This window comes from Pseudophryne corroboree, chromosome 5 (assembly GCF_028390025.1).
Source record: "Pseudophryne corroboree isolate aPseCor3 chromosome 5, aPseCor3.hap2, whole genome shotgun sequence".
NCBI lineage: Eukaryota > Metazoa > Chordata > Amphibia > Anura > Myobatrachidae > Pseudophryne > Pseudophryne corroboree.
The window spans coordinates 109,903,810-109,930,087 of record NC_086448.1 but is presented as its reverse complement, the minus strand read 5'-3'; the positions used below and the strand labels follow the sequence as shown (position 1 = coordinate 109,930,087).

General features: G+C 48.6%; 1 protein-coding gene across 4 annotated transcripts in view; it reads right to left on the bottom strand.

Moving 5' to 3' along the window:
• PLXDC2 (plexin domain containing 2) overlaps positions 1–26,278 on the bottom strand; it is a 1,323,386-nt gene that overhangs the window by 163,637 nt on the left and 1,133,471 nt on the right. For all 4 annotated transcript variants that reach the window (XM_063921556.1, XM_063921557.1, XM_063921558.1 and 1 more), the window contains one exon: positions 17,946–18,006. In XM_063921556.1, the coding sequence (XP_063777626.1) occupies positions 17,946–18,006 (61 nt within the window). The remainder of the gene's footprint in view (positions 1–17,945; positions 18,007–26,278) is intronic.

Genomic DNA, 26,278 nt, shown 5'->3' with positions numbered 1-26,278 from the left:
TCAGGGCCGTGGAAAGTCCAAACAGCAAAGTCTGAAATTGGTAATGACAATCCTGTACAGCGAATCTCAGGAATTCTTGATGGGGGGGATATATGGGGACATGAAGGTACGCATCCTTTATGTCCAGAGACACCATAAACTCCCCCTCCTCCATATTGGCTATTATCGCTCTGAGCGATTCCATTTTGAATTTGAATCTTTTTATGTACAGGTTTAGGGATTTCAGATTCAAGATAGGTCTGACCGAACCGTCCGGTTTCGGGACCACAAAGAGGGTTGAGTAGTAACCTCTTCCCTGTTGGTTCATGGGAACCCTGATTATCTCTTGCTGTATACACAGCGTTTGAATTGCAGCTAACACTACATCCCGTTCCGACGTGGAAACTGGCAGGGCCGACTTGAAAAATCGGCGCGGGGGCACCTCTTCGAATTCCAGTTTGTAACCCTGGGAAACTATTTCTAACACCCAGGGGATTCAGGTCTGAGCTGACCCAGACCTGGCTGAAAAGTCGAAGACGTGCGCCCACCGGTGCGGACTCCCTCAGGGGAGTCCCGGCGTCATGCGGTGGGTTTTGGAGTAGCCGGGGATGACTTTTGTTCCTGGCGCCTGCCGAAGCAGGTGCTCTTTTGCCTCTGCCCTTACCTCTGGCAAGGAAGGAGGATCCCCGACCTCTTCTGGACTTGTGCGACCGAAAGGACTGCATCTGATAGGGTGGCATTTTCTTTTGCTGTTGGGGAATATATGGTAAAAAATTTGATTTACCTGCTGTAGCTGTGGAAACCAGGTCCGTCAGCCCATCCCCAAACAATACATCTCCCTTATAGGGTAGTACTTCCATATGCTTTTTGGAATACGCATCACCCGTCCATTGGCGAGTCCATAAGGATCGTCTCGCTGAGATCGACATCGCATTGGCCCTAGAAGCCAGCAATCCAATGTCTCTTTGAGCATCCCTCATAAATAAGACTGCGTCTTTTATATGGGCTATAGTTAAGAATATAGTATCCTTATCCATATTATCAAAATTATCTGTCAGCTCATCTGCCCAAGCTGCAACTGCGCTACACACCCATGCCGACGCAATCGTCGGTCGTAGTACAGCACCCGTATGAGAATAAATACACTTTAAGGTAGTTTCTTGCCTGCGATCTGCAGGGTCCTTAAGGGCAGCTGTGTCAGGAGACGGTAGCGCCACCTTCTTGGACAAGCGCGTCAGGGCCTTGTCCACAGTGGGAGGTGATTCCCAAATCTCCCTCTCCTGTTTAGGGAAGGGGTATGCCATATAAATTCTTTTGGGGATCTGCGGCCTCTTCTCCGGAGTCTCCCAAGCTTTTATAAAGAATTCATTTAATTCATGAGATGTGGGAAAATTAATAATCTGTTTCTTTTCTTTAAACATGTGTACCCTTGTGTCGGGTACCGAGGGTTCATCCTTAATATGCAAGACATCCCTAATTGCCACAATCATACACTGAATGGTTTTAGTCACCTCAGGGTGCAATTTTACTTCGTCATAGTCGACACTGGAATCAGAGTTCGTGTCGGTAGTAGTGTCTTGTGTTAAGGGATTTTTTTGAGACCCCGACGGGCCCTGTGAATCGGTCCAATCCGAGGATTGACCCCCTGATGTTCCCCTTAATTCAGCCTTATCAAGCCTCTCATGTAAAGATGTCACACTTGCATTTAACCTATGCCACATGCTCATCCAATCCTGAGTCGGCACCAGTGACGGGGACACACCACTCATTTGCTCCACCTCCTCCTTGGAGAAGCCTTCCGCTTCAGACATGTCGACACACACTTACCGACACCCCACACACACAGGGAGTTACCTATAAGGGGACAAAACCCCAACCAGGCCCTTAGGGGAGACAGAGAGAGAGAATGCCAGCACACACCCAGCGCCCAAACACTGGAATATATGACCAGATAGCGCTTTTATATATTTATAATGTTAATCTCCACTCACTGCGTCGCCAATGTGCCCCCCTCCTCTTTTTTCCAGCCTGTGAAGCTCAGCAGGGGAGAGAACAGGGAGCCAGCGTTTTCTCATGCAGCCTCTGTGGAGAAAATGGCGCTGGTTAGTGCCGAGGATCAAGCCCCGCCCACCCGACGGCGGGCTTCGGTCCCCTCATGATATTGTAAGAAAATGGCGGGGGTCCGTGGATTTACTGTCCCACAGCCTAATCCAACATATTTATGCCCAAATTGAGGTTTATTGCTGCCCAGGCCCCCCCCCCTGCGCCCTGCACCCTACAGTGCCTCTTGTGTGTGTGTGTGACTGGGAGCAATGGCGCGCAGCTTACCGCTGCGCGCTTACCTCATGAAGATCTGATGTCTTCTGCCGCCTGAAGTCTTTTCCTCAATACTCACCCGGCTTCTATCTTCGTCATCTGTGAGGAGGACGGCGGCGCGGCTCTGGGACGAACCCCAGGTGAGGTCTGTGTTCCGACTCCCTCTGGAGCTAATGGTGTCCAGTAGCCTAGAAGCAGTGCCCAACCTTACAAGCCAGCTCTGCTTCTCTCTCCTCAGTCCCACGATGCAGGGAGCCTGTTGCCAACAGGACTCCCTGAAAATAAAAAACCTAACAAAATTCTTTAAAACAGCAAACTCTTGAGAGCTCACTGCTTTGTACCCTTTCTCCTCTGGGCACAGAATCTAACTGAGGTCTGGAGGAGGGGCATAGAGGGAGGAGCCAGTGCACACCCATAGTCAAAGTTCTTTTAGGTGCCCTATCTCCTGCGGAGCCCGTCTATACCCCATGGTCCTTACAGAGTCCCCAGCATCCTCTAGGACGTAAGAGAAATTTGAGACGTCTAAATGTAAGTAAATATTAATCCATGGTTCTTGGCATTACCCAAGGAGCACCCGTAGCAGATACGGTAAAAAGTGACAGGACCATTTTTGTACTTTATTAAATTCTACACACTGAAGGTGCAATACAAATTTGGATCCGATTGTCCATTTTGGCGTTATCGTTCAAACAACGCAAGCCATGCATCGGTAATGACGTCATTATATTAACCTCCTATTAGTATTAAGGGGGATATTTACCAAACCTTCTAAAGAGGACTAGTAGTAGCAGCGCCGTAACTACCTATGTGCCAGGTGTGCCTGGCACACAGCGCAGTTACACTGAGGGCGCACGGCCAGCAGCATGTAATGAGTCAAATTGACTCATTACATGCCGTCTGTTGTGTGCCATGCGCCGCGCTGGAGGGAGAGCAGCAGCCGCGCGAGAGGCAGAGAAGGAGGAGGAGGGAGGGGGACTTGAGCCGCAGCAGCGCTATGTCATTGGTAGCGGCGCCGCTGCAGCACTCACCTCTCCTTCTGTATTGCTGCCCGGCGCTGCTGTGAATGCTGGGATGCGGTTCCCTCATCCCAGCATTCTCAGCAGCGGGCAGCCAATGCAGAAGGAGATGGGAGTGCTGCAGCGGCGCCTCTACCAATGACATAGCGCTGCTGTGGCTCAAGTCCCCCTCCCTCCTCCTCCTTCTCCCCTGCGGCTGTTCGGGATCTCTGCCAGCATGAGGAGCCTGACTGCCAGCTGGAGAGATGGTAAGTATCTCTCTCTCTCTCTTTCTTTTTCTCTCTCTCTTTCTTTCTCTCTCTCTCTCTTCTGCCACAATGTGTAACAAGGGGGACTGGCTGCCGTAATGTGTAAAAAGGGGGACGCTGTCTGCCGCAATGTGTACAAAAAGGGGACGCTGTCTGCCGTAATGTGTAATAAGGGGGACGCTCTCTGCTGTAATGTGTAAAACGGGGGACGCTGTCTGCCGTAATGTGTAATAAGGGGGGCGCTGTCTGCCGTAATGTGTAAAACGGGGGACGCTGTCTGCCGTATTGTGTAATAAGGGGGACGCTGTCTGCCGCAATGTGTAATAAGGTGGACGCTGTCTGCTGTAATGTGTAAAACGGGGGACGCTGTCTGCTGTAATGTGTAAAACGGGGGATGCTGTCTGCTGTAGTGTGTAATAAGGGGGACACTGTCTGCCGTAATGTGTAAAAAGGGGGACGCTGACTGCCGTAATGTGTAAAAAGAGGGACGCTCTCTGCCATAATGTGTAAAAAGGCATGCCGTCTGCCGTAATGTGTAAAAAATAAGATTTTACTTACCGATAAATCTATTTCTCGGAGTCCGTAGTGGATGCTGGGGTTCCTGAAAGGACCATGGGGAATAGCGGCTCCGCAGGAGACAGGGCACAAAAAGTAAAGCTTTTTCAGATCAGGTGGTGTGCACTGGCTCCTCCCCCTATGACCCTCCTCCAGACTCCAGTTAGGTACTGTGCCCGGACGAGCGTACACAATAAGGGAGGATTTTGAATCCCGGGTAAGACTCATACCAGCCACACCAATCACACCGTACAACTTGTGATCTAAACCCAGTTAACAGTATGATAACAGCGGAGCCTCTGAAAGATGGCTTCCTTCAACAATAACCCGAATTAGTTAACAATAACTATGTACAATTTATGCAGATAATCCGCACTTGGGATGGGCGCCCAGCATCCACTACGGACTCCGAGAAATAGATTTATCGGTAAGTAAAATCTTATTTTCTCTATCGTCCTAGTGGATGCTGGGGTTCCTGAAAGGACCATGGGGATTATACCAAAGCTCCCAAACGGGCGGGAGAGTGCGGATGACTCTGCAGCACCGAATGAGAGAACTCCAGGTCCTCCTTAGCCAGAGTATCAAATTTGTAAAATTTTACAAACGTGTTCTCCCCTGACCACGTAGCTGCTCGGCAAAGTTGTAATGCCGAGACCCCTCGGGCAGCCGCCCAAGATGAGCCCACCTTCCTTATGGAGTGGGCCTTTACAGATTTAGGCTGTGGCAGGCCTGCCACAGAATGTGCAAGTTGGATTGTGCTACAGATCCAACGAGCAATCGTCTGCTTAGACGCAGGAGCACCCATCTTGTTGGGTGCATACAATATAAACAACGAGTCAGATTTTCTGACTCCAGCTGTCCTTGCAATATATATTTTTAATGCTCTGACAACGTCCAGTAACTTGGAGTCCTCCAAGTCACTTGTAGCCGCAGGCACTACAATAGGCTGGTTCAGATGAAATGCTGACACCACCTTAGGGAGAAAATGCGGACGAGTCCGCAGTTCTGCCCTGTCCGAATGGAAAATCAGATATGGGCTTTTGTAAGATAAAGCTGCCAATTCTGATACTCTCCTGGCAGAAGCCAGGGCTAGAAGCATGGTCACTTTCCAAGTGAGATATTTCAAATCCACCTTATTTAGTGGTTCAAACCAATGAGATTTTAGAAAGTCCAACACCACATTGAGATCCCACGGTGCCACTGGAGGCACCACAGGAGGCTGTATATGCAGCACTCCCTTAACAAAGGTCTGGACTTCAGGGACTGAAGCCAATTCTTTTTGAAAGAAAATCGACAGGGCCGAAATTTGAACCTTAATAGATCCCAATTTGAGACCCATAGACAATCCTGATTGCAGGAAATGTAGGAATCGACCCAGTTGAAATTCCTCCGTCGGAGCACTCCGATCTTCGCACCACGCAACATATTTTCGCCAAATTCGGTGATAATGTTGCACGGTTACTTCCTTCCTTGCTTTAATCAAAGTAGGAATGACTTCTTCCGGCATGCCTTTTTCCTTTAGGATCCGGCGTTCAACCGCCATGCCGTCAAACGCAGCCGCGGTAAGTCTTGAAACAGACAGGGACCCTGCTGAAGCAAGTCCCTCCTTAGAGGTAGAGGCCACGGATCTTCCGTGATCATCTCTTGAAGTTCCGGGTACCAAGTCCTTCTTGGCCAATCCGGAACCACTAGTATCGTTCTTACGCCTCTTTGCCGTATAATTCTCAATACTTTTGGTATGAGAGGCAGAGGAGGAAACACATACACCGACTGGTACACCCAAGGCGTTACCAGCGCGTCCACAGCTATTGCCTGCGGATCTCTTGACCTGGCGCAATACCTGTCCAGTTTTTTGTTGAGGCGAGACGCCATCATGTCCACCATTGGTCTTTCCCAACGGGTTACCAGCATGTGGAAGACTTCTGGATGAAGTCCCCACTCTCCCGGGTGAAGATCGTGTCTGCTGAGGAAGTCTGCTTCCCAGTTGTCCACTCCCGGGATGAACACTGCTGACAGTGCTATCACATGATTCTCTGCCCAGCGAAGAATCCTTGCAGCTTCTGCCATTGCACTCCTGCTTCTTGTGCCGCCCTGTCTGTTCACATGGGCGACTGCCGTGATGTTGTCCGACTGGATCAATACCGGTTTTCCCTGAAGCAGAGGTTCTGCCTGGCTTAGAGCATTGTATATTGCTCTTAGTTCCAGAATGTTTATGTGAAGAGACGTTTCCAGGCTCGTCCATACTCCCTGGAAGTTTCTTCCTTGTGTGACTGCTCCCCAGCCTCTCAGGCTGGCGTCCGTGGTCACCAGGATCCAATCCTGTATGCCGAATCTGCGGCCCTCCAATAGATGAGGACTCTGCAACCACCACAGAAGAGACACCCTTGTCCTTGGAGACAGGGTTATCCGTAGGTGCATCTGAAGATGCGACCCTGACCATTTGTCCAACAGATCCCTTTGGAAAATTCTTGCGTGGAATCTGCCGAATGGAATTGCTTCGTAAGAAGCCACCATTTTTCCCAGGACTCTTGTGCATTGATGTACAGACACCTTTCCTGGTTTTAGGAGGTTCCTGACAAGGTCGGATAACTCCTTGGCTTTTTCCTCCGGGAGAAAAACCTTTTTCTGAACCGTGTCCAGAATCATCCCTAGGAACAGCAGACGAGTTGTCGGCATTAACTGGGATTTTGGAATATTCAGAATCCACCCGTGCTGTTTTAGCACTTCTTGAGACAGTGCTAATCCCATCTCTAGCTGTTCTCTGGACCTCGCCCTTATTAGGAGATCGTCCAAGTATGGGATAATTAATATGCCTTTTCTTCGAAGAAGAATCATCATCTCGGCCATTACCTTTGTAAAGATCCGAGGTGCCGTGGACAATCCGAACGGCAGCGTCTGAAACTGATAGTGACAGTTTTGTACAACGAACCTGAGGTACCCCTGGTGTGAGGGGTAAATTGGAACGTGGAGATACGCATCCTTGATGTCCAAGGATACCATAAAGTCCCCCTCTTCCAGGTTCGCTATCACTGCTCTGAGTGACTCCATCTTGAACTTGAACTTCTTTATGTACAGGTTCAAGGACTTCAGATTTAGAATAGGCCTTACCGAGCCATCCGGCTTCGGTACCACAAAAAGAGTGGAATAATACCCCTTCCCTTGTTGTAGAAGAGGTACCTTGACTATCACCTGCTGAGAGTACAGCTTGTGAATGGCTTCCAAAACCGTCTCCCTTTCGGAGGGGGACGTTGGTAAAGCAGACTTCAGGAAACGGCGAGGTGGATCTGTCTCTAATTCCAACCTGTACCCTTGAGATATTATCTGCAGGATCCAGGGATCTACCTGCGAGTGAGCCCACTGCGCGCTGTAATTTCTGCAAGGGGGCCGGCGGCGCGGCTCCGGTGACCATCCAGGCTGTACCTGTGATCGTCCCTCTGGAGCTTGATGTCCAGTAGCCAAGAAGCCAATCCATCCTGCACGCAGGTGAGTTGACTCCTTCTCCCCTCAGTCCCTCGCTGCAGTGATCCTGTTGCCAGCAGGAATCACTGTAAAATAAAAAACCTAGCTAAACTTTTTCTAAGCAGCTCTTTAGGAGAGCCACCTAGATTGCACCCTTCTCGGCCGGGCACAAAAATCTAACTGGAGTCTGGAGGAGGGTCATAGGGGGAGGAGCCAGTGCACACCACCTGATCTGAAAAAGCTTTACTTTTTGTGCCCTGTCTCCTGCGGAGCCGCTATTCCCCATGGTCCTTTCAGGAACCCCAGCATCCACTAGGACGATAGAGAAAGGGGCTTTACCTGGTGTAGTGGCGCTATTGTGCAGCGCAATTTGAATAATGGAGAGGAGACTACTATGCACCGTAGTATGAATTGGTATTATTTTGTGGCCACGCCTCTTCCCCATGAAGCCACATCCCTATATATTATTTTTCGCGTGCCTGTGGCGCGCACTGCTCCTGTCTTGCGTGGGGGGGGGGGCGCCAATGCCGTTTCTTGCACACAGCGCTAAAATACCTAGTTACGGCACTGAGTGGTAGTGTTTCACATAGCAATCAATCAGATTCTACCTTTTGTTTATAAAGTGTACTAGATAAATTATACCTCCCAGCTGTCCTGATTTTCACTGAACAGTAGAGATGAGCGGGTTCGGTTTCTCTGAAACCGAACCCGCACGAACTTCATGTTTTTTTCACGGGTCCGAGCAGACTCGGATCCTCCCGCCTTGCTCGGTTAACCCGAGCGCGCCCGAACGTCATCATGACGCTGTCGGATTCTCGCGAGACTCGGATTCTATATAAGGAGCCGCGCGTCGCCGCCATTTTCACACGTGCATTGAGATTGATAGGGAGAGGACGTGGCTGGCGTCCTCTCCATTAGAAATTAGATTAGAAGAGAGAGAGAGATTGTGCAGAGTCAGACAGAGTTTACCACAGTGACCAGTGCAGTTGTTGTTAGTTAACTTTTATTTATTTTAATATATCCGTTCTCTGCTATATCCGTTCTCTGCCTGAAAAAAAACGATACACAGCAGCAGCCAGTCACACAGTGTGACTCAGTCTGTGTGCACTCAGCTCAGCCCAGTGTGCTGCACATCAATGTATAAAAGGCAAAGCTTATAATAATTGTGGGGGAGACTGGGGAGCACTGCAGGTTGTTATAGCAGGAGCCCCCAGGAGTACATAATATTATATTAATTTAAAATTAAACAGTGCACACTTTTGCTGCAGGAGTGCCACTGCCAGTGTGACTAGTGGTGACCAGTGCCTGACCACCAGTATAGTAGTATATTGTTGTATGTATTGTATACTATCTCTTTATCAACCAGTCTATATTAGCAGCAGACACAGTACAGTGCGGTAGTTCACGGCTGTGGCTACCTCTGTGTCGGCAGTCGGAACTCGGCAGGCAGTCCGTCCATCCATAATTGTATTACAATATATACCACCTAACCGTGGTATTTTTTTTTCTTTCTTTATACCGTCGTCATAGTGTCATACTAGTTGTTACGAGTATACTATTATCTCTTTATCAACCAGTGTACAGTGCGGTAGTTCACGGCTGTGGCTACCTCTGTGTCGGCAGTCGGCAGGCAGTCCGTCCATCCATAATTGTATTATTATTATAATATATACCACCTAACCGTGGTTTTTTTTTCATTCTTTATACCGTCATAGTGTCATACTAGTTGTTACGAGTATACTACTATCTCTTTATCAACCAGTGTACAGTGCGGTAGTTCACGGCTGTGGCTACCTCTGTGTCGGCAGTCGGCAGGCAGTCCGTCCATCCATAATTGTATTATTATTATAATATATACCACCTAACCGTGGTTTTTTTTTCATTCTTTATACCGTCGTCATAGTGTCATACTAGTTGTTACGAGTATACTACTATCTCTTTATCAACCAGTGTACAGTGCGGTAGTTCACGGCTGTGGCTACCTCTGTGTCGGCAGTCGGCAGGCAGTCCGTCCATCCATAATTGTATTATTATTATAATATATACCACCTAACCGTGGTTTTTTTTTCATTCTTTATACCGTCGTCATAGTGTCATACTAGTTGTTACGAGTATACTACTATCTCTTTATCAACCAGTGTACAGTGCGGTAGTTCACGGCTGTGGCTACCTCTGTGTCGGCAGTCGGCAGGCAGTCCGTCCATCCATAATTGTATTATTATTATAATATATACCACCTAACCGTGGTTTTTTTTTCATTCTTTATACCGTCGTCATAGTGTCATACTAGTTGTTACGAGTATACTACTATCTCTTTATCAACCAGTGTACAGTGCGGTAGTTCACGGCTGTGGCTACCTCTGTGTCGGCAGTCGGCAGGCAGTCCGTCCATCCATAATTGTATTATTATTATAATATATACCACCTAACCGTGGTTTTTTTTTCATTCTTTATACCGTCGTCATAGTGTCATACTAGTTGTTACGAGTATACTACTATCTCTTTATCAACCAGTGTACAGTGCGGTAGTTCACGGCTGTGGCTACCTCTGTGTCGGCAGTCGGCAGGCAGTCCGTCCATCCATAATTGTATTATTATTATAATATATACCACCTAACCGTGGTTTTTTTTTCATTCTTTATACCGTCGTCATAGTGTCATACTAGTTGTTACGAGTATACTACTATCTCTTTATCAACCAGTGTACAGTGCGGTAGTTCACGGCTGTGGCTACCTCTGTGTCGGCAGTCGGCAGGCAGTCCGTCCATCCATAATTGTATTATTATTATAATATATACCACCTAACCGTGGTTTTTTTTTCATTCTTTATACCGTCGTCATAGTGTCATACTAGTTGTTACGAGTATACTACTATCTCTTTATCAACCAGTGTACAGTGCGGTAGTTCACGGCTGTGGCTACCTCTGTGTCGGCAGTCGGCAGGCAGTCCGTCCATCCATAATTGTATTATTATTATAATATATACCACCTAACCGTGGTTTTTTTTTCATTCTTTATACCGTCGTCATAGTGTCATACTAGTTGTTACGAGTATACTACTATCTCTTTATCAACCAGTGTACAGTGCGGTAGTTCACGGCTGTGGCTACCTCTGTGTCGGCAGTCGGCAGGCAGTCCGTCCATCCATAATTGTATTATTATTATAATATATACCACCTAACCGTGGTTTTTTTTTCATTCTTTATACCGTCGTCATAGTGTCATACTAGTTGTTACGAGTATACTACTATCTCTTTATCAACCAGTGTACAGTGCGGTAGTTCACGGCTGTGGCTACCTCTGTGTCGGCAGTCGGCAGGTATCCAATACTAGTATCCAATCCATCCATCTCCATTGTTTACCTGAGGTGCCTTTTAGTTCTGCCTATAAAATATGGAGAACAAAAAAGTTGAGGTTCCAAAATTAGGGAAAGATCAAGATCCACTTCCACCTCGTGCTGAAGCTGCTGCCACTAGTCATGGCCGAGACGATGAAATGCCAGCAACGTCGTCTGCCAAGGCCGATGCCCAATGTCATAGTACAGAGCATGTCAAATCCAAAACACCAAATATCAGAAAAAAAAGGACTCCAAAACCTAAAATAAAATTGTCGGAGGAGAAGCGTAAACTTGCCAATATGCCATTTACCACACGGAGTGGCAAGGAACGGCTGAGGCCCTGGCCTATGTTCATGGCTAGTGGTTCAGCTTCACATGAGGATGGAAGCACTCAGCCTCTCGCTAGAAAACTGAAAAGACTCAAGCTGGCAAAAGCACCGCAAAGAACTGTGCGTTCTTCGAAATCCCAAATCCACAAGGAGAGTCCAATTGTGTCGGTTGCGATGCCTGACCTTCCCAACACTGGAGGTGAAGAGCATGCGCCTTCCACCATTTGCACGCCCCCTGCAAGTGCTGGAAGGAGCACCCGCAGTCCAGTTCCTGATAGTCAGATTGAAGATGTCAGTGTTGAAGTACACCAGGATGAGGAGGATATGGGTGTTGCTGGCGCTGGGGAGGAAATTGACCAGGAGGATTCTGATGGTGAGGTGGTTTGTTTAAGTCAGGCACCCGGGGAGACACCTGTTGTCCGTGGGAGGAATATGGCCGTTGACATGCCAGGTGAAAATACCAAAAAAATCAGCTCTTCGGTGTGGAGGTATTTCACCAGAAATGCGGACAACAGGTGTCAAGCCGTGTGTTCCCTTTGTCAAGCTGTAATAAGTAGGGGTAAGGACGTTAACCACCTCGGAACATCCTCCCTTATACGTCACCTGCAGCGCATTCATAATAAGTCAGTGACAAGTTCAAAAACTTTGGGTGACAGCGGAAGCAGTCCACTGACCAGTAAATCCCTTCCTCTTGTAACCAAGCTCACGCAAACCACCCCACCAACTCCCTCAGTGTCAATTTCCTCCTTCCCCAGGAATGCCAATAGTCCTGCAGGCCATGTCACTGGCAAGTCTGACGAGTCCTCTCCTGCCTGGGATTCCTCCGATGCATCCTTGCGTGTAACGCCTACTGCTGCTGGCGCTGCTGTTGTTGCCGCTGGGAGTCGATGGTCATCCCAGAGGGGAAGTCGTAAGCCCACTTGTACTACTTCCAGTAAGCAATTGACTGTTCAACAGTCCTTTGCGAGGAAGATGAAATATCACAGCAGTCATCCTACTGCAAAGCGGATAACTGAGGCCTTGGCATCCTGGGTGGTGAGAAACGTGGTTCCGGTATCCATCATTACTGCAGAGCCAACTAGAGACTTGTTGGAGGTACTGTGTCCCCGGTACCAAATACCATCTAGGTTCCATTTCTCTAGGCAGGCGATACCGAAAATGTACACAGACCTCAGAAAAAGAGTCACCAGTGTCCTAAAAAATGCAGCTGTACCCAATGTCCACTTAACCACGGACATGTGGACAAGTGGAGCAGGGCAGGGTCAGGACTATATGACTGTGACAGCCCACTGGGTAGATGTATGGACTCCCGCCGCAAGAACAGCAGCGGCGGCACCAGTAGCAGCATCTCGCAAACGCCAACTCTTTCCTAGGCAGGCTACGCTTTGTATCACCGCTTTCCAGAATACGCACACAGCTGAAAACCTCTTACGGCAACTGAGGAAGATCATCGCGGAATGGCTTACCCCAATTGGACTCTCCTGTGGATTTGTGGCATCGGACAACGCCAGCAATATTGTGTGTGCATTAAATCTGGGCCAATTCCAGCACGTCCCATGTTTTGCACATACCTTGAATTTGGTGGTGCAGAATTTTTTAAAAAACGACAGGGGCGTGCAAGAGATGCTGTCGGTGGCCAGAAGAATTGCGGGACACTTTCGGCGTACAGGCACCACGTACAGAAAACTGGAGCACCACCAAAAACTACTGAACCTGCCCTGCCATCATCTGAAGCAAGAAGTGGTAACGAGGTGGAATTCAACCCTCTATATGCTTCAGAGGTTGGAGGAGCAGCAAAAGGCCATTCAAGCCTATACAATTGAGCACGATATAGTAGGTGGAATGCACCTGTCTCAAGTGCAGTGGAGAATGATTTCAACGTTGTGCAAGGTTCTGATGCCCTTTGAACTTGCCACACGTGAAGTCAGTTCAGACACTGCCAGCCTGAGTCAGGTTATTCCCCTCATCAGGCTTTTGCAGAAGAAGCTGGAGGCATTGAAGAAGGAGCTAACACGGAGCGATTCCGCTAGGCATGTGGGACTTGTGGATGCAGCCCTTAATTCGCTTAACAAGGATTCACGGGTGGTCAATCTGTTGAAATCAGAGCACTACATTTTGGCCACCGTGCTCGATCCTAGATTTAAAGCCTACCTTGGATCTCTCTTTCCGGCAGACACAGGTCTGCTGGGGTTGAAAGACCTGCTGGTGACAAAATTGTCAAGTCAAGCGGAACGCGACCTGTCAACATCTCCTCCTTCACATTCTCCCGCAACTGGGGGTGCGAGGAAAAGGCTCAGAATTCCGAGCCCACCCGCTGGCGGTGATGCAGGGCAGTCTGGAGCGACTGCTGATGCTGACATCTGGTCCGGACTGAAGGACCTGACAACGATTACGGACATGTCGTCTACTGTCACTGCATATGATTCTCTCAACATTGATAGAATGGTGGAGGATTATATGAGTGACCGCATCCAAGTAGGCACGTCACACAGTCCGTACTTATACTGGCAGGAAAAAGAGGCAATTTGGAGGCCCTTGCACAAACTGGCTTTATTCTACCTAAGTTGCCCTCCCACAAGTGTGTACTCCGAAAGAGTGTTTAGTGCCGCCGCTCACCTTGTCAGCAATCGGCGTACGAGGTTACATCCAGAAAATGTGGAGAAGATGATGTTCATTAAAATGAATTATAATCAATTCCTCCGCGGAGACATTGACCAGCAGCAATTGCCTCCACAAAGTACACAGGGAGCTGAGATGGTGGATTCCAGTGGGGACGAATTGATAATCTGTGAGGAGGGGGATGTACACGGTGATATATCGGAGGGTGAAGATGAGGTGGACATCTTGCCTCTGTAGAGCCAGTTTGTGCAAGGAGAGATTAATTGCTTCTTTTTTGGGGGGGGTCCAAACCAACCCGTCATATCAGTCACAGTCGTGTGGCAGACCCTGTCACTGAAATGATGGGTTGGTTAAAGTGTGCATGTCCTGTTTTGTTTATACAACATAAGGGTGGGTGGGAGGGCCCAAGGATAATTCCATCTTGCACCTCTTTTTTCTTTTCTTTTTCTTTGCATCATGTGCTGATTGGGGAGGGTTTTTTGGAAGGGACATCCTGCGTGACACTGCAGTGCCACTCCTAGATGGGCCCGGTGTTTGTGTCGGCCACTAGGGTCGCTAATCTTACTCACACAGCTACCTCATTGCGCCTCTTTTTTTCTTTGCGTCATGTGCTGTTTGGGGAGGGTTTTTTGGAAGGGACATCCTGCGTGACACTGCAGTGCCACTCCTAGATGTGCCCGGTGTTTGTGTCGGCCACTAGGGTCGCTAATCTTACTCACACAGTCAGCTACCTCATTGCGCCTCTTTTTTTCTTTGCGTCATGTGCTGTTTGGGGAGGGTTTTTTGGAAGGGCCATCCTGCGTGACACTGCAGTGCCACTCCTAGATGGGCCCGGTGTTTGTGTCGGCCACTAGGGTCGCTTATCTTTCTCACACAGTCAGCTACCTCATTGCGCCTCTTTTTTTCTTTGCGTCATGTGCTGTTTGGGGAGGGTTTTTTGGAAGGGACATCCTGCGTGACACTGCAGTGCCACTCCTAGATGGGCCCGGTGTTTGTGTCGGCCACTAGGGTCGCTAATCTTACTCACACAGCTACCTCATTGCGCCTCTTTTTTTCTTTGCGTCATGTGCTGTTTGGGGAGGGTTTTTTGGAAGGGACATCCTGCGTGACACTGCAGTGCCACTCCTAGATGGGCCCGGTGTTTGTGTCGGCCACTAGGGTCGCTTATCTTACTCACACAGCGACCTCGGTGCAAATTTTAGGACTAAAAATAATATTGTGAGGTGTGATGTGTTCAGAATAGGCTGAAAATGAGTGTAAATTATGTTTTTTGAGGTTAATAATACTTTGGGATCAAAATTACCCCCAAATTCTATGATTTAAGCTGTTTTTTAGGGTTTTTTGAAAAAAACACCCGAATCCAAAACACACCCGAATCCGACAAAAATAATTCGGTGAGGTTTTGCCAAAACGCGTTCGAACCCAAAACACGGCCGCGGAACCGAACCCAAAACCAAAACACAAAACCCGAAAAATTTCAGGCGCTCATCTCTACTGAACAGTCCCGGTTTTTTTTTAGGGGGGGCCTATCCTGCTGTCCCACCTGCGGGCCTCAGTGTTCCTCAGTGGGGGGAGCAGTTGGGAGACCTCCTGTCACAAGTTGCTCTGCTTAGCAGAGCAGCAGTGAATATACGTTGTACGCAGTGGCGGATCCAGGGGGGGGGCACTCGGGCCCGTGCCCCCCCTGTCATTTGTGGCCTCCGTCCCCACCAGCGCCGGCGCCGCAGAGGGAGATGACGGCCGCCCGCTGAGATTGTGTTACCAGCGGGCGCCCGTCTCCCTGCACAGCGGCAGCCGGAGGCAGGAGCTCAGTGCTGAGCTCCGGCTTACGGCGCTGTTACTGTGCGGCGTGTGCTATGGGAGAGACGTCAGTCATGACGTCTCTCTCATAGAACTGACTTGAGGAGCGGACGCCCAGGGAGGAGGAGGACTGCAGCGGTCTGGAAGCGGGAACGGGGCTTGGTAAGTATGTTCTGTTTTCTCTCCCTCAGTGCAGCGGGGGCATCTACTGGTGGCAAACTATGGGGGGGACATTACTACTGAGGGGCATCAACTAGGGACATTACTACTGGGGGGGGCATTATTACTGGGGGAGCATCTACTGGGGGCATTACTACTGGGGGCATTACTACTGGGGGGCATCAACAAGGGGCATTACTACTGGGGGCATCAACAAGGGGCATTACTACTGGGGAGGGCATTACTACTGGTGGCAAACTACTGGGGGGCATCTACTGGGGGCATTACTACTGGGGGGGCATTACTACTGGGGGCAAACTACTGGGGGCATTATTACTGGGGGGCATCTACTGGGGCATTACTACTGGGGGTCATCTATTGGGGGCATTACTACTGGTGGCAGCTACTGGGGGACATTTTTACTGGGGGTAATCTACTGGGGGACATTATTACTGGTGGCATCTACTGGGTATATTATTACTGGGGGGCATCTACTGGGGGCATTACTACTGGGGGGGTCATCTATTGGTGGCAAACTCCTAGGGGGCATTACTACTGGGGGACATTATTACTGGCGGGCATCTACTGGGAGCACACTACTGGGGGCCAACTACAAAGGGGCTAACTACTGGGGGCAAACTACAGGAGGGCATTACTACTGGCGGCGATCCTACAGGGGCATTACTACTGGCGGCGTAACTACAGGGGCATTACTACTTGGGGGCTAAACTACAGGGGGGCATAACTACAGGGGCCAAACTACTGGGGGATAACTACAGGTGCCAAACTACTGGGGGCATTACTACTGGGGGCTAAACTACATTGGGGGCATAACTACAGGGGCTAAACTACAATGGGGCAAACTACAGGGGGGCATTACTACTGGTGGCTAAACTACAAGCAGGCAAACTACTGGGGGCATTACCACTGGGAGGCTAAACTAAAGGGGGGGGGGGTAAACTACTGGGGTCATAACTGCAGGGGCATTACCACTGGGGGCATAACTACTAGGGCGCTAAATGACTGGGGGCATTACTACAGGCAACATTACTACTGGGGGCAATACGGGCATTGCATAAGGGGCACCACTACTATGGGGTCTATATAAGGGGCACTACCAGTACAGTGGACATTGCATAATGAGCGCTACAATTGTGGGCATTGTATAAGAAGCGCCACCTCACATGCACCGAAGCCGCACGCAAATGTACTTGCCCCTTCCATGGTGCCCCCCCTATCATTTTCTTCTTGATCCGCCCCTGGTTGTACGCATGGGCACAGCGTCTATTCACCAGAGACAGAGGGACTGGGGTCATGCCAGCAGCTCAGAGAGTGCTGGGCATGAACCCTCAGTGACAAAAATGGGGGTGTGGCTTGTGATTGCGGCACTCCTGAAAAGCCACGCACCCTTGTCCATAGACCACGCCCCTTTTCAGCCGTAAGCGCCGCATTGCCAGCTCCAGATGTTGGGAGGTATGGATAAATGATAGATAGAATCTGGTTGCTATTGGCAACTTCACTTGTCCTGTTAAGAAGATTGTTTTTTCTTCCCCTGTGTCTGTTTCATTGATATTCCATCACTGGACATTTTTGGGTGAATGAAGCACGTGATTGGACTGAAGCGGAGGTCAGTTAATCTCGTGTCACAGTCCCAAAGAGACAGCAGAGCTGTTTCTGAGGTGTGAGTAAAGCAACAAAAGCAGGTACTGTCCAGGAACTTTGTATCTGGAACCAACCATGCTGCAATGCAAGGGGTGCAAATACATTTATTATTTTGAATGCAGGGTAAATACTGGCTGCTTCTGCATGTAGCCCACAGATGCTGGTCAGCTTTATTTTTACACTGCAATTCAGATTTTAGCTAAGCCACGCCCCTCTCACAGCGAAATGTCTCTGCACATGCTGTAATACATCTGCTCCACCTGCAGTGCCTGTCTTGGCTGTAGGAGTAAGTAGTAAGTAGGAGTCACATCTGGAGGCTAAGAAACACTTTTAAAATGTAAAGAAACTTTATTTCCTCCCAGTTTTGGATATTATAATCTAATTAAAGTTCTGATTCAAATATGAACATTGTTACCTTGTCAGTATCTTACCCATATAGACCGTATAACATTTTTTGGCTCATTACCTCTTCAGGACAGCCGTTTTCTACCCAGTCTTGCCGGTGTCGGTCAAATCCACTGGAACATCTTTAAAAAGATAAAATACTTACAATGAGGCAGAGTTTGTACAGTATGCTAGGAAAGACAATCATTAAAAAAAATATAGGTGTATTTATAAGGTTAATATGAATTTTTTTTTTTTTTTTCACTTTATTTGGGGAGTAGGAGTTCCACTCATAGGAGAAATGTCTTTTATTTTCAACATAAACTATACATATTTAATTATGTTACTAAAATAGATCACATAAGTCAACTAAACAAATGTACATTCTCTATTATATTTATCTCCTCTAATAAAATATGTTTCTCTGTGAAGCACTAAAACCGCGCTATTCCCACATGTCTATTATAATATTACATTTGTCTATGTACGTTGCATATTTCTACTGTACTGATCTGTGGTTCAAGTACTTAGGATACACAGAATTGTATGGCACACCCAGAAGTGTACACTGCACAAATGGATTGACCTATTTCCATATTTATCTATACGAGTTGCTTTAAAGAGCAAGTTAAGCCAGTAATTAAATTTAATACATACCGAAAGCCATGTATTCCTGAGTAGAATACAGTGAAATTTATACAGTACTTAACTCCATAAATTCCATTATGCTGCCTTCATTTCTCTGCAGCAAGCTGCCATGTTATGTGTGAGATACGTGCCAGTAAATGGGAAAGCATTTTTGGATTGCACGGCAGGCTTGCAGAAATGCACTGCGTGGGTTGGTGGATTTATAGAATGGGGCGGGCACAGTGGTGTCTGTAGGGCATATGATGACTGTAGTCTCAGCTTTTTGGACTGTATCAGATCCTGTTACTACAATGTCACAATAACGTCTTCTAGAAATGGGAGGGGCTGCAGATGTCTGTAACAGAGTATGGGGATAATGCTGTACTTTCTGTCAGAGCTGCAGTGGGGTACCAGGGTAACACTGAACAGTGTATTTTACCCCATGGTACATTACGGGAAAAGTCAATGTTGAGGTCCAGTGTGTCTGTACACTTTCTGCATACCTCCCAACTTCATTGTCCCATAAAGAGGGACATCTTCACGTGCCAAAGGTGCGCATCAGAATTAGTAGTCTCTGACCAGGGGGCGTGGACTCACAGATGGGGGGCGTGGCCTCACGGCAAGCGCTGCAATCACTAACCATGCCCCCCGTTAATGTCACTATGGGGGCATGGACAGCGCTCAGTGAGCCGCTGGTCATGCCCCCTGTCCCTCTCTGCCGGGGAATAGACGCGGTGTGCATGTGCCCAGCATCTATTCACCGCTGCTCTGCTCAGAGCAGTGAGTGACGGGGGGGGGAAGATCTTCCAACTCCCCACCACCCCACCCACAGGACACTGCGACCTGCGGGTGGGACAGCAGGACAGACCGTGAAAAACAGGACTGTCCTGCCAAAATCAGGACAGTTGGGAGGTGTGCTTTCTGTAATGTTATTCATTGTTTCAATGAGACAGCAAAAGGACGCCAGGGGTTTTCCAGACCATATCCAGGCTTGCCCATATTGTCATATAGCTCTGGCTGTCCTTGCCCCCTCTTGTCATGTAGCGTCATGCCTATCATTTTATGTGTCACTTTAATCTGCTTTGTGATTCTACAACAGAACGTAATGTGTAAATCGCATGAGGCTTTATAACATCCAGGTCTGTTTGTATAATCTGTACTCTACTGCAGTGCATACAGTATAACCCCCCACGTCAGCTGGAAGAGAAGGTCACTAGAAGACACAACGCTCACGTGGCCACACCCTGCTGTCATGTCCCCATCGCACATTACCATCAGATGATGCTGGGAGGTACTGTCTGACAATGGTACAGTGACAGGCCCAGCTAAGGAACATGTTCTCATACTGTACAATACTATAATCTTATATGCTGAATACTAATATACAGTAACTGATCATTTCAGCTATTTAGGAAACAAGAAAGGTACAAAAATAACAGTGAACCTTTATTTATACTCCCGTATATATAATAATTGTGATACTCTGAGATAAGTATCACGTGAAGTTTTTGGAGGTCTCTGTTCTGATTTGTTTACCTTACTATAGGCTTGCTACGACTCTGCCATCTATGATGTTCTGCAGTACCTTTGGGTGGCCAGGAGTGCTGCTGTTATGTCTCTCACCTGCAGTACCTCTGAGCAGCCAGGAGTGCTGCTGTTATGTCTCTCACTTGCAGTACCTCTGAGCAGCCAGGGCTGCTGCTGTTATGTCTCTCACCTGCAGTACCTCTGAGCAGCCAGGGCTGCTGCTGTTATGTCTCTCACCTGCAGTACCTCTGAGCAGCCAGGGCTGCTGCTGTTATGTCTCTCACCTGCAGTACCTCTGAGCAGCCAGGGCTGCTGCTGTTATGTCTCTCACTTGCAGTACCTCTGAGCAGCCAGGGCTGCTGCTGTTATGTCTCTCACCTGCAGTACCTCTGAGCAGCCAGGAGTGCTGCTGTTATGTCTCTCACTTGCAGTACCTCTGAGCAGCCAGGGCTGCTGCTGTTATGTCTCTCACCTGCAGTACCTCTGAGCAGCCAGGGCTGCTGCTGTTATGTCTCTCACCTGCAGTACCTCTGAGCAGCCAGGGCTGCTGCTGTTATGTCTCTCACCTGCAGTACCTCTGAGCAGCCAGGGCTGCTGCTGTTATGTCTCTCACCTGCAGTACCTCTGAGCAGCCAGAAGTGCTGCTGTTATGTCTCTCACCTGCAGTACCTCTGAGCAGCCAGGGCTGCTGCTATGTCTCTCACCTGCAGTACCTCTGAGCAGCCAGGAGTGCTGCTGTTATGTCTCTCACTTGCAGTACCTCTGAGCAGCCAGGGCTGCTGCTGTTATGTCTCTCACCTGCAGTACCTCTGAGCAGCCAGGGCTGCTGCTGTTATGTCTCTCACCTGCAGTACCTCTGAGCAGCCAGGAGTGCTGCTGTTATGTCTCTCACTTGCAGTACCTCTGAGCAGCCAGGGCTGCTGCTGTTATGTCTCTCACCTGCAGTACCTCTGAGCAGCCAGGGCTGCTGCTGTTATGTCTCTCACCTGCAGTACCTCTGAGCAGCCAGGGGTGCTGCTGTTATGTCTCTCACTTGCAGTACCTCTGAGCAGCCAGGAGTGCTGCTGTTATGTCTCTCACCTGCAGTACCTCTGAGCAGCCAGGAGTGCTGCTGTTATGTCTCTCACTTGCAGTACCTCTGAGCAGCCAGGGCTGCTGCTGTTATGTCTCTCACCTGCAGTACCTCTGAGCAGCCAGGGCTGCTGCTGTTATGTCTCTCACCTGCAGTACCTCTGAGCAGCCAGGAGTGCTGCTGTTATGTCTCTCACTTGCAGTACCTCTGAGCAGCCAGGGCTGCTGCTGTTATGTCTCTCACCTGCAGTACCTCTGAGCAGCCAGGGCTGCTGCTGTTATGTCTCTCACCTGCAGTACCTCTGAGCAGCCAGGAGTGCTGCTGTTATGTCTCTCACCTGCAGTACCTCTGAGCAGCCAGGGCTGCTGCTGTTATGTCTCTCACCTGCAGTACCTCTGAGCAGCCAGTGGTGCTGCTGTTATGTCTCTCACTTGCAGTACCTCTGAGCAGCCAGGAGTGCTGCTGTTATGTCTCTCACCTGCAGTACCTCTGAGCAGCCAGGGCTGCTGCTGTTATGTCTCTCACTTGCAGTACCTCTGAGCAGCCAGGGCTGCTGCTGTTATGTCTCTCACCTGCAGTACCTCTGAGCAGCCAGGGCTGCTGCTGTTATGTCTCTCACCTGCAGTACCTCTGAGCAGCCAGGGGTGCTGCTGTTATGTCTCTCACTTGCAGTACCTCTGAGCAGCCAGGAGTGCTGCTGTTATGTCTCTCACCTGCAGTACCTCTGAGCAGCCAGGGGTGCTGCTATTGGAAGAGCAGTCCCAGCTGGGGTAATCAGGTGGAACATGCTCTCTCCTGATTCCCTTTTCCAGCTGCAGCACATTGTGTGTATTTGTGTGTGCTCTAGTGATTGGCCCTGACCTATGTTAAGTATGAGCTATGTCTGAGAGTCAGGGCCAGCTATAGTTTTGTTCCAGCTCGTGTTAACTTATGTTGTTCCTAGTCTGTTCTTAGCCAGTTTATTTGTTACAGGTTTGGAGTCCGTGTTTGCTTTGTCCTGTGCCGGAATCCCTGCCGTAGCCAAAATCTTGAACCTTGCCTGCACCGAATTTCAGTGACTGTTTTCCTTGCCATCCATGTGTTCCGGGGAAGTTAACCTGATTCTGTATGCCTATGTCCTGTTTCTTCAGTTATCCTGTATGCCTTATTTGGAATTATGCTTCAATACAGTTTTATTTTAAACCATCATCACCTGTCATCTGTGCAACTCCTGTATTTATCCGTGTAACCATCATCCTATCATCTGTAGTTTGCAGCTCCAGCATTAACCCATTAAACACCGTAACATTAACACCGTAACAAGGCTAAGGCAGTGGTTCTCAAACTGTGTGTCGTGGCACCCTGGGGTGCCTGAGAACACTTGCAGGGGTTCCCTGAGTTGGTGGTCCAGGACCAATTAAACAAATTTATGGTCAATGTAATAGGCAAAACTGGTGGCTACCAATCATAAAATATGTGGACAAACAGAAGCAAATCATGTCCCTCACCACTGAATTGAACATAAGAATATTCTATAAACACAATTTATATAATTTAATATTTCTTTCTCTATAAGAAACTTTTGGTCTAGTGGTGCCGTGAATAAAATGTGGATAAAATGTGGATACTCTAGGGCGCCGTGAGTCAAAAAAGTTTGTGAACCACTGGTCTAAGGGATCAGACTCCTCATAGAAATAGAGTACACGGCAGTGTTACAGTACAATTCAGAATATAATCTGCTCAAATATTAATGGCACAGTCTTGCGGTTGGAATTTTATTGGACTGGAACACTTCTGCTTTACTTTTTCTTGTTGGGAGAACTTTTAAGTAACGAACACATAAACAGTACTTATTATGTTCAAAGATACTTGTTCATACACATAAGAAACAAACTGCACTATACAGTGTAAAATACATCACAATCATATCACTAAAATACAAGGCTAATGCCACAATCCCAACAAAATGACTTTGCTATTGGGACCACTTTAACCGCTATAATGTTCAGCTCGCTGAATTAAGTTAATAGTGCACTTCAGTAAATGTAATATCCCGGAGACATATAAAGAATACTTGAAGTAAATGTTGTAAATAGAAGAAAAAGTAAAGTGTAGCTGCTGCTGACTAGCAGGACGGGGGTGTAGTATGGTATGCCAGCGGCTGGGCTCCCGGCGACCAGCATACCGGCACCGGGAGCCCGACCGTCAGCATACCGACAGCGTGGCGAGCGCAAATGAGCCCCTTGCGGGCTCGCTGCGCTCGCCATGCTGCGGGCACGGTACGCTATTTATTCTCCCTCCAGGGGGGTCGTGGACCCCCATGAGGGAGAATATGTGTCGTATGCCGGGTGTCGGGATTCCGGCGCCAGTATACTGTGCGCCGGGATCCCGACATTCGGCAACCAGAAGACCACCCACAGGACGGTCCTGCAGGTATTTCCTGTCAGTAATCACTTTCTCCTTTGTAACAATTTCCTCCCGTATTTTGCAGCAACAATAAACTTTTAACAACTATGTTTCATTCCTATTGGCTTCTTACCAAACTTAATATTCCGCATTGTAACTAAGCAAAGTTTATCTGGAGCTTTTATTAACCAGTTTCTGTAACTGTTCTGTATGCGAGGACTGACAGGGAGATGCGCGCTGCTCTGCTTGGGAATGTCTGCTTATGACTGTACAACTTATGGGCCCTACACATTTAGCGATGTTGACAGGCGATATGAACGTTATTGTTCAGAAATTAATGATATATCGCTCATATTGTTAAGTGTGGAGGCATCAACGATGAATGATGCGCGTCCCTGCGGTCGTTCAATGTTGGTTTTTCATCATTTTTCAATGCAAGTCAATTTGGATGATAAAGATCATCATTCAGATCGCTCATCGTCCAAATCTCTGACATCGCCAAGTGTGTAGGGTCCATTAGTCCTGACAAGTTGTTTAACTGTAGCTGACAAATAGGGTTTACTTGTGTGTCCCTGGATGTACTGGCTGCTCCAAAGTAATCATTATTTAAAGGTGCAATTCTGATGGCACTTAAGCAGCTCACTGTCTCTTGCTGTATACACTATCAAATGCAATGTAAGTGGTGAGGCGCACTTTCTGAGAAGCTGGTGATGCATACTGTACAGATGTGTCCACTATTACCTTTCTGAAAAGAGTGCCATGGCAGTAAATTTGGCATGACATGAATTCCTTTTGTTGTTGGGCCATCATGTTGTGCTGTGACAATTCATGACAATTCATAGTTTCACCACTGGGTGTCCAGTGCATCACGTAACGTAGCTTTCCACCAACATTGCTGTTAAATAGACACTGTAATCAGGTCGTTGTGATGTATGGCCTGCTTTAGAGTGTAATTGCTAATTGTGTAGGTGTGAAAATCACAGTGTGAGAGGCCTTTGAAGTAGACTCCTTGGGGGGTACAGATTTTATCCTGGCTGGGGGATGTTACTATATGTTGCTCATAGCACAGAGGTGAATGAAGTCTAAAGTGAAATTAAATAATAAGTTAAGAAAAACCTTAGTGCTAGAGAGTAAAAGAACATATAAGATTTTGCAATGATAAAATATTTCCAAATAAAGGGCCTCATTACGAGTTGATCGCACGAAGCTGCTTTTTGCAGCCCGTGCAATCATCTAATCTCCACCTATGAGGGTTGGTTTTTTCCCATAGCAAAGCTGCAATCGCTTGTGCAGGCCTGCTATGGTAAAAAATGTTGTGCAGTTTCTAAGTAGGTCTGGACTTAGGGGGTCATTACTACTCGATCAGCATGTCGTCGTTCGCACAGCTGCAATCGGGTCCGTGCTGCGCATGTGCGGCGGCTGCTATGTGCACGCATGGCCATCGCAGGGCAACGACGCTGGGACCGAAAAAAGCGATCGCAGCACCAATCGCACGAAGATTGACAGGCGGAGGGCGTTCCTGGGCAACTCACCGTTTGCAGCCGTTTTCGGGGAGTGGTAAGAAAAACGCAGGCATGGTGAGAGAAACGCAAGTGTGTCCAGGGCGAGTGTTTGACGTCAGAGCTAGGACCGAACAGGTTGAAAACATTGCAGCAGGTAAGTAAGTCACCGGCACCCCTGCACTGAGCATACTGCCGGCACTGCCGACACCCCTGCACCGAGGACACTTCTGGCACTCCCACACTGTCGACACTCCTGCACTGAGGACACTGCCGGCACAACTGCACTGGGGATACTGCCAGCACTCCTGCACTGAGGACACCTCCTACACTGCCGACACTGCCAGCACTTCTGCACCGAGGACACTTCCGGCACTCCCACACTGCCGGCACCCCTGACTGCTGACACTGCTGGCACCCCTGCGCTGGGGATACTGCCAGCACTCCTGCACTGATTACACCACCTGCACCTCTGCACCGAAGACACTACTGGCACTCCCACATGTATTGGAGATATATTAATACTTCACAATTAGCTGCCGCTGCTGATACTCCCGTGTGCCTGATGGATAAATTGCCCTGCACATATGGATGTCCATGTTGCTGCCCACGGTGCTGTTGGTGGCTAGAGGTGGGAGGAGAAGCCACCGGCATCTGTGGTTCTGATGACCGGAAGTCGGACCCGGTCACTTGCTCGTTGCCAGGGGTTACATGCTCGTTGCCAGGGGTTACATATGCTTGTTGCCATAGGGGTTACATGCTTAGTACCAGGAGGTTACATGCTCATTCTGGGTAGCGCTGGGTAATGGTCTAGTACACAGGTTCTCAAACTCGGTCCTCAGTACCCCACACGGTGCATGTTTTGCAGGTCTCCTCACAGAATCACAAGTGAAATAATTAGCTCCACCTGTGGACTTTGTAAAATGTGTCGGTGAGTAATTAATACACCTGTGCACCTGCTGGGTTACCTGCAAAACATGCACCGTGTGGGGTCCTGAGGACCGAGTTTGAGAACCTCTGGTCTAGTAATACCCCTGGCATCTGTCTCCTAGAAGGGCCGTCTTCCATGCTGTCTGCATGGAATCTGCAGCTTCCAGTAGTAGGTAGATCCTAAGCATCTATTGTGCCGCTGCTGCGCCCCCCCCAGCCCCAGGACTCAGCCATCCAGGCTGCAGCCTTATGGCTGATGAGGCCCTGGGTCTCATGTTTCTTCACCTACTTGTATGGCAGGCAGAGCACCCAGTGACTTATTATGGAGCACAGCCCAAGCACTGGACTGATTTGTGGCAGACAGGCACAGCACCC